Source organism: Rhamphochromis sp. 'chilingali' (assembly GCF_963969265.1).
Source record: "Rhamphochromis sp. 'chilingali' genome assembly, chromosome: 1".
Taxonomy (NCBI): domain Eukaryota; kingdom Metazoa; phylum Chordata; class Actinopteri; order Cichliformes; family Cichlidae; genus Rhamphochromis; species Rhamphochromis sp. 'chilingali'.
In genome coordinates this window covers 58,741,655-58,750,082 of record NC_137929.1, presented here as the reverse complement: position 1 = coordinate 58,750,082, position 8,428 = coordinate 58,741,655, and the positions used below count along the sequence as shown (strand labels likewise).

The following is an 8,428-nucleotide window of genomic DNA, read 5'->3' as shown; positions in this document are numbered from 1 at the left end:
TGATTGGTCATTTTGGTGAGTTACAAAACTAACCAAGAAATTAGTTTGTTATTGTTACTGGAAGTGGACGAAGACCCTCCTACTCCACCTCATATACAAGGGAATGCGATGAGTCCACAGGTTATAAAGACAACTAATTTCCTTACAGGAAGAAACATGTTCATAACTTAAAAAAATAAAATATTTTATTGAACAATGACTTTAAAACAACACATTAAAGCCCTTTATTGAGGTCAAACAAGCAATAATGGGTGTTGTACAGGGTCATTATGATACAGGGTCTAGTTATTATTAGGTATTAGCAGTGAGCACTGATAGCAGTAACTGTGACCTTCCAAGGGGGGAAAACATTTTGACACTTATTTTGGAAGAAAAAACATCAACATTTTTCCCCCAGATTGGATAAATGTAACTTTTTATGTCCCAATTATCATTCAAATTAAAGTAATAGAAGTAATTCTTCAAAATAACTTCTCAATAACATTATTTAAATTTTGTTCTATGTAATTTTGGTTAAATTAAGAATTATTGACTCACTGGGTAGATTGTAAAACATATATACAGGAACCATACGCTAATAAAAATATTGAAAATTATACATTTTGAAGGATTTAAAATAAGCAAAGTCTTTGGACTTTAAGGTACAGTTTAGCATTTTTATGAAGAAAAGAAAAAGAGAAAATTCCAGGTGTGTCAAGGTGGATTGAATTATACACAAGTTTTATTTATACAGTTTGATGTCTTGGGGAAGTCTGTGTCTGCTTTAAATGGCTGTAAGAATGATCTGTACTTTTTTAATGGTAATAATTTAATGGTAATAAAGCAAAAATGCTTCCAGACTTTACGACCTTTATCACTCACTGGTAAATACACAGAACTATACACAAGTGTGTAAGGACACCAGCACCAAACTCATGTTTTCTTAGCTTAACTTCCCTGTATTTGATTCTCTAAATTTTGGGAGCAATATCAATTTAGTTATCTGGTATCAACTAACTCTGGTCGATATAATGTTTTAACTGTGAGACCTGCATGATTTTAGTTTCATCCTCTCAGGCTAACATAAATAAATATCCAAAACACAACATTATGTTGGAGATGTGTTCTGCCTAAATTATCTTCATTGTATTAATAATACATTGATAAAGTTAAATTATCTGAACTCCTGTAAACTTTGGCATAAAACATCATTGTATGAGTAGAATGTAAATGGAAAGAAAAGCGTCTGGACTTCTCTAAGTTTCAAGAAGCTTCTTCAGATCTAGAGTCAAATGGTGGAGAGTCCCAGATTTAAACCATATGGGAGTGTCCCCCCAAGAGGGACACGGACCCCCTATTGTTTATTACCAAAGGCCATAACCACCCTTAACTCACACATGCACTGATAAAGACAATTTCATGCAGTGGAATTCAGAACTGTGCATCCCCCCCCCCCCCCCCCCCCCCCCCCACACACACACACACACACACACACCCACACACACTTGTTGGCTGTAAGAATGATCTGTACATTTTTAATGGTAATAAAACAAAAATGCTTTAATAAACTTCAGTGTAACTGCACACAGGTTCTCATTAGATCTCATAAGAAGATGTTTTCACTACTTGTGTGATACAGAAAAGAAACTGTTAGAGTACCTATTATAGCTTAAGTACAGCAGTGACTCTAACATCTATATATTTATTTGTTTGTCTGATGTTTCAGGAAATCACTTCTGCCATGTTTCTGAATGATCTCTTTAATTTAGCCATGAAGTCGAGCTCAGTTTTAACAGTTGAACCTGAATCTACATCTATGGCTGTGACAGTCATTTCTGTGGCACCAAACTTGATTTGTAGTTTGATTTCACGATTCATGCCGCGTGCTGTGACAGGTGACTCAAGAATAATAGAACCAATTTTCTCTACTCCCCACTCATCCACATACATTAGTCCTTGGATATTTCTCTCTGTGCGATAAAATGCAAATGTAATCGCTGTCTGATCTCTTTCTATTGGAGTGCAGCTGTACTCACTGGTTTTATCCCAGCCCACTTCCTCATTTTCCTTCACCAGTACACAGAAAATACCATCACACCACTCACCCTCTTTGTTTGTGTATCTCTTGTCTGCCCTATGCTTGGATGCATCAAACCTAAGAGACAAAGAAACCCCGTAAGTAAAGGCACTTATTCGAGATGCCACCAATGCTGGGTTTCTTCCAAACAGCACAGCTCCCTTCATGATTGCTTCTTGAGGATGAGAAGGACACAGAACTTTACACTGATCACTAAACTGATTGGTAATATGCTGACGCAGAATCAGGCTTTGAGAGTAGCCCCCGACTAACAGAATGTACTCAATGGTGAAACCTTTCTTCAGGATTTCTCTGAGACTCTTGGTGATGCCATTCAGACTCTCAGCAAAGAAAGATCGTACTTTCTCTTTTGAGATTTTGATGGATCCTTCATTCCAGGAAACACCTCTCACTGATTCAAAAAACTTTTCCATTTTCTGCTTTTCTTTTGCCATTTCACCCAGCTTATATGGGCAGCTGATGTCCACATCATCATCATTCTCTTTTAAAACTGAGATATCATACATCATCTTCTGCAGCTCTCCTGGATGCTTATTTTCATATTCATTCCACAAACTATCACTGAAGATTTCTCTGAGAAACTCTTTGAATTTTTTATCCACAGTTTGTCCCCCAAAATCATTTCCTGAGGCCTTGTGCAGCTCTTTCAGGGCTCCTCCCTCCAGGACTTCATGAACAGTGATGTCAATGGTTCCACCTGCAACACATAGACAGTAATTAAAAATAAGTGATAGCATCTTTACAAATTATTCTCTCCTCCACCCTCGTAATGCAGAGTTTGGGGCCTTTATCACTCACTGGTGAATACACAGAACTATACACAAGTGTGTATATTGCCGCATACAATGATAAAGAGTTGATACAAATATATTTTAACAGCGCTAGACTGTATAACAGTGGAAACAAACTAATCTTTAAACCTGGAGCTCCTCTGTTTACTCACTGTACATCAGTCTAGAAACCCATAACAGTCTGGTTTCATGCTTCAATGGACAAATAATTTATCTAAATACAAACATACATAATAACATAGTAAGTGTATATAAATATGATACAGGAAATTTGTATGAAACTGTATATCTCAAAAAGTTGATTCTGTTCATCTGGACGTAGCGGTTTCAGTGGGAGAAACGTTTCATCACTCATCCAAGTGACTTCTTCAGTCTCAGCTGACTGCAGGTTTCCCCGATCTTATAAACAGTATATTTGCCTCGAGTTCAATGGACCCCCTAATGATCCTCTACCTAATCACATGAGCCATTGTCCCCCCCCACACACACATTTGCACTGATCAGGAGATGCTCTGTAGGCTATCTCATTGTATATCTGTATAGTGAAAGTAAAGGCATTCTATTCTATTCTACCTAATCACATGAGCCAAGGCATGAAAATGGGTGTGGGTCACAATCAGCCAGGGTTTCGGGTGAGCTTATTGTGGAACCTGACCCCACCCTATCGTGTGATTTCCTGAGGTCAGATGGCCCAGGTTGTGAGTGGGCGTTAAGGCATCTGGAAAGGGATGTCAAAACTGGATTATAGCTGGCAGACAGTTGGTGTCGTAAACCACCACCGCTGTTCAATGATGGCCGCTCACAGTGGACATAAATGGCTTCTTTCACTCCTCTTTCAAACCATAAAAACATAAAAAGTAAGAAAAACTGCACTATGAAAACATAGAGTACCTCCACAGTCCACCACAATGTATCGTGTTCCTGAAGCCTGTTCAAATGTGACTCCACTGTTATTTTCTGTTTCAAAACCATCAGCTGGCAGCTTCTTACACCAGACTGAGGCTGCTTCTGGTTCCAGTGCAATAACCAGTCTGTCTTCCTTTCCTGCGGTCACAATTCCTGCCTATAAATCAAAGGTAAATAAATTCTTTTTCATTTTAAAACAACTGTACAGTACATATTGTCGTTTTACCTGTGTCGCAGCTTCTCTCATGAACTGTTTTGCTGAAGGATCCCAGATGGCCGGTACAGTCACCACCCAGGTGAAGTCAGAGGCTATGAACTGCTTCCCACCAGCATTTTCTGAGATGAACTTCAGAGCGTCCTCCTTCAGGTATCTCAGAGCTTCTGTGAACACCTTCAGTGCCTTCATTGACCGTCCATTTGCAGCTTCAATTGTCACATCACTATTAACTTTCTATGATGGCAGACTGGATATTAGTTAATAGGTTTGTAATAGAAGTGGGTTTTGATAATCAATTCATCGATTAAAATCAATTCTTACTTGGATAACGTGATATCGATTCATTAAAATCCCGAATCGATTTTTAATATAAATGCATTTCGCCCGAAACGTCAGAATCTCAGGTTAAACTTCACAAAACCATTTCAACAACCACACAAAGAGCGGATCTGTCAATGCATCAGAGTCAGTGACCGACGGCACGTACACCGTATGCCATCGGGGCTGAAAGCCGACAGCTCACAGATCCTGATGCGTCGGTGGGAACGCGCTCTGCATTTACGCCTTTTTTGCGTCTTTCTGAGCTGCAGGTTTTGTCTGTCCCAACAAAATTCACTGAACCAGCAGCAAAAGAAGATCCAAACTACGCTTTGCATTTCGCTTTACATAACCATCGTCATGAATCATGAATACTTTTGCTATTTTGCTTCCACCACGATAAAATCTGACTTCATGCAGAGCTCTCTCTCTCCCTCCCTCTCTCTCAGTGCACTTAAAGAACAGTTTCCCATCTTAAAATCTGTTTTCTGCATTATTCTGCTTATTGCCCACCAGTCTACCGTTGTTTACAGCGCTGTTATTTTACTTACTTCCGACAAGAAAGACTCATTTCTGCTGTTCAATACTGAACAAATTTACACTTTTTAAAATTATTTAAATTTTAAAAAGTATGTGTGTGTGTGTGTATTGAGAGATAGAGAGAGAGAGGGAGTGAGAGAGAGAGAGAGAGAGAGAGAGAGAGAAAGGGAGATATCAGAATATTGATATAATCAGATCGTTACACTTACTTTGCCATAGAGGGACATCTTGAAGCATTCAAAGAAGAATTTCTTTCTGGCTTCATCACCTCGTGTTCTAAAATAAGCTGACTGGGCTTCATAACCAAAGCTGAGAAATTTTTCATGCTCATCAAAAAGGATGCAGGTCGGAGTCTTTGGGGTCCTCAGTGAAACCTGTTGACCCCAGTATTTTAAACGAGGTTCTGTTTCTGCTTCTCTTTTTTTCAGACTGAAAGCATATCCACTGTACGCAGTGCCAAAGTCTATCGCTATGATGTATGAGTTATCCATTGTGGAAACAGTGCTGCAGAGCAGCAGTTACAGAGTATTTATGGACAAACCAGGGGGCGGACCTCACTGAACTCCACCCCTTGGTCTGTGGAGTTCAGTGTAACAGTCGTACTTGTGTCAGACTGGAAAAAGACTTTCACTAAACAAGACAGGAGACACCACGATGAGTACTCAAAGCAGGTAAGTGCATTATATCAACATTTATCATCTGCATAAACTGGCAGATTTAAAGGTTACACTAGTTAAAATTATTTAAACGTGAAAATGCCTGAATGTAATTTAAAGTTTTGTTCATCAGTTTTCCTTAGTTTGAAATGATATGACAGAGTATGAAGTACACAGCTAAGTTTTTGTTATTTTCCTCTCTGGACATTTATCATCTGGCTAAATATCTGTGATATCAGTTTTTCATTTTTACCTTGAAAATAGAGATTGCAATCAAGCAGCAGCTCCACAGGAGCTGAGGAAAGGATTCATTGATGTTTCTGATCAGAAATGTTTAAAATTGCTTCATTTACATGGTTTTCACAGCTGAACACAGCATAGATTGCATGAATTATACTCTATGTTGCTATATGATCATCTTATCATAAGATTTTACATTTTAAAAAAGTTCAATAAACATTAATACTCTGAAATTAATACTTCAAAATTGTTGTGTGTATTGTGAATAACCTCTCTGTTTTCAAACAGTTTGGCAGAGATGGGGGAAAAAATTCATAAAGAAGCAAAGTAAACATTTGTTCTTATCTTTCGTAAATGCCTCAAATTTCTCATTGCTTCTTTTAATTTCATCCTTTTTTAATCTGTTCACTGAGACTTTTGTTTTACATGCTGTATATTTGTCTCACAGGCCTGTGGTGAAACGTCTAGAGGAGGAATTGAATTCAGTCATAGAGAGGTACTGTTGGCATATTCTGGTGAAACATCAAAGTCTACTGTACAAACTCATATAATTACATTTACATTGTTAAAGTATTATTTTAAACAGGGAAATGTAGCAGACTTTTGCAGAGTGGTATGCTTGATAATACATTTGTTTAATTAAACTAAAAACGTGAATTTTCTCTCACAGGTCTGTGAAACATCTAGAGGAGGAACTGAATCCAGTCAAAGAGAGGTACTGTTGGCATATTCTGGTGAAACATCAGAGTCTACTGTACAAACTCACATAATTACAATAACATTGTTAAAGCATTATTTTAAACAGGGAAATTTTAGTCTTTTGCAGAGTGGTATGATTGATAATACGCATCAACTTAAAACCTGCTGGGATTAAATTTTCAAAATATTTTTTCTCGGTTTCAGTGAGTAAAAATCTCTCAAAAACGGTCAAAAAATCCTATGCAACACTGGTCGCAGACCTGTGTTATTGATCATCAGCAAGTGTGAGCATATCTATAACCTGAATAAGGGAGGTTTTAGCTGTTTGTTGGTCATGAAATGTAGGTTTCTCTAACCCACACCTGCCGCCTGCAATGACCTGAGCACAGAGTAGCCTGCTGAGCCGCCTCCTGGTCAAGGCTCTTAGTGGAATCTGTCGGTAGCTCAGTGGACTGGAATAGGTGAAATTTGGACAAGGCCTTCAGCAGAATCGCTGGATTGAGCCAGATGACCATCCTTTTCCCATCCAGAAACTACCTTCAGTAATCCCTTTGGACCACCCTTATCCCTGTAAACCAACTAAGCATGAAGTTCACTAATCCTTCAGTGGCTCACCACCATTCTATGTAGGATCACTGCCTCTATCTGGGAGTGAAGGAACTGCAGGATGTGAGAGTGTGAGACAAGGCACCAGCAAATATTATCACTGCAGCTTCTGAGCTTATTTTTTTTTTTTTGGAGGGGGGGGGGGGGGGGGGGGACTGGGAACAACAGAATCCTGGGAGGCTGCCAAGACAGACTCCCACACCACGAAGGTAGACGGACACACAATGCCACTACATAATATACCACAGAAGGCGCAAGTAGTCAACGATCGCTGGTTTTACTTCTGTACAGCCATTTTATATGTACGCTTTTGGGCATGGATGGGCTAGCTGGAGTTTCTTAAAGAAATATTCATGTGTCATAACCAAGAGGTGGGGATCATTACATATGGAGAGATAATGTCAATATACCAGAGAACACAACAATCTTCCTAGGAGTGGGCATTTCATCAAATTCATCGCAAACCCAGGAACTCTACAGGCCTCAGTGAGCAGGTTAAAGGTTAATAATAATAATGACATCACAATTAGAAAAAAACTGATCAAGCACGGCTGTTTGGACAGGTTGCGAAAGAAATCTTCTTCCATGTAAAACACGGCTGTCCAAACTCCGGCCCGCGGGCGTCCATTTTTAATTGGCCTGCAAGTAATTTTATAAATAGAATAGAATATGGCCCACACTTCAACTTTTGCTTGAGTGTATTGCACTTCTTAGTTTTAATTAGAGATGGACCGATCCGATATTAGGTATCGGTATCGGTCCGATACTGAGGTAAATTACTGGATCGGATATCGGAGAGAAATAAAAAAATGTAATCCGATCCATTAAATATCAAAAAAGCACCTCACAAAACTTGCTACACGGCATAACTCGGCTGATAACCGTAGCACGTCGGAGCAGTGTGCTCACGTGATAGAGCGGCTGTGTGTATTTGTATGTTCCCTACCAAACCAGCATTTCATCTCCGAGAAAGTTATCCCAGAGAGAAGTAAAGCAAGTGTGTAAGTTCATCTCTGAATGTTTGTGAAGCATTCCCACGTTAAGCTTAACAACCAATACCTGGAGCGACTGCCTCTTCTTGCTGCTACTTCAATCGTGAAACTGCTTAATGATCAGCTGATCGGCTTTTCTGTCGCGAGTCCGTCTCTCTTGTTTGTTTATCGCCCACTTCGTGCCAGAAAGAGCGGATGAACAAGAGCAGCACGTTTAAGCTTGATAAGCTGTTGTTAGAATTTATTTAATATTACTTTCTAGACCAGGATCTTTTTCTACGCAGCTGACGGCTGGTAACTGTGCAGGGGCAGATCTAGCAAAGTTTAGCCAGGGGGGCCGATAGGGCATTAACAGGGAGAAGGGGGCACAAAGACATACTTTTCTT

The 8,428-nt window shown here is 39.3% G+C and overlaps 1 protein-coding gene across 1 annotated transcript; it reads right to left on the bottom strand.

The window, feature by feature from the left end:
• Positions 1 to 1,701: 1,701 nt before the first annotated feature.
• On the bottom strand, positions 1,702 to 5,340 carry LOC308409336 (heat shock 70 kDa protein 12A-like; the record flags this gene model as incomplete). The annotated part of the gene is made up of 4 exons (XM_080901992.1): positions 1,702 to 2,774; positions 3,760 to 3,931; positions 4,001 to 4,225; positions 5,059 to 5,340. 4 exons carry the CDS (start codon positions 5,338 to 5,340, stop codon positions 1,702 to 1,704), a joined length of 1,752 nt encoding a protein of 583 aa, XP_080758118.1.
• Between the last annotated feature and the right edge of the window lie 3,088 nt (positions 5,341 to 8,428).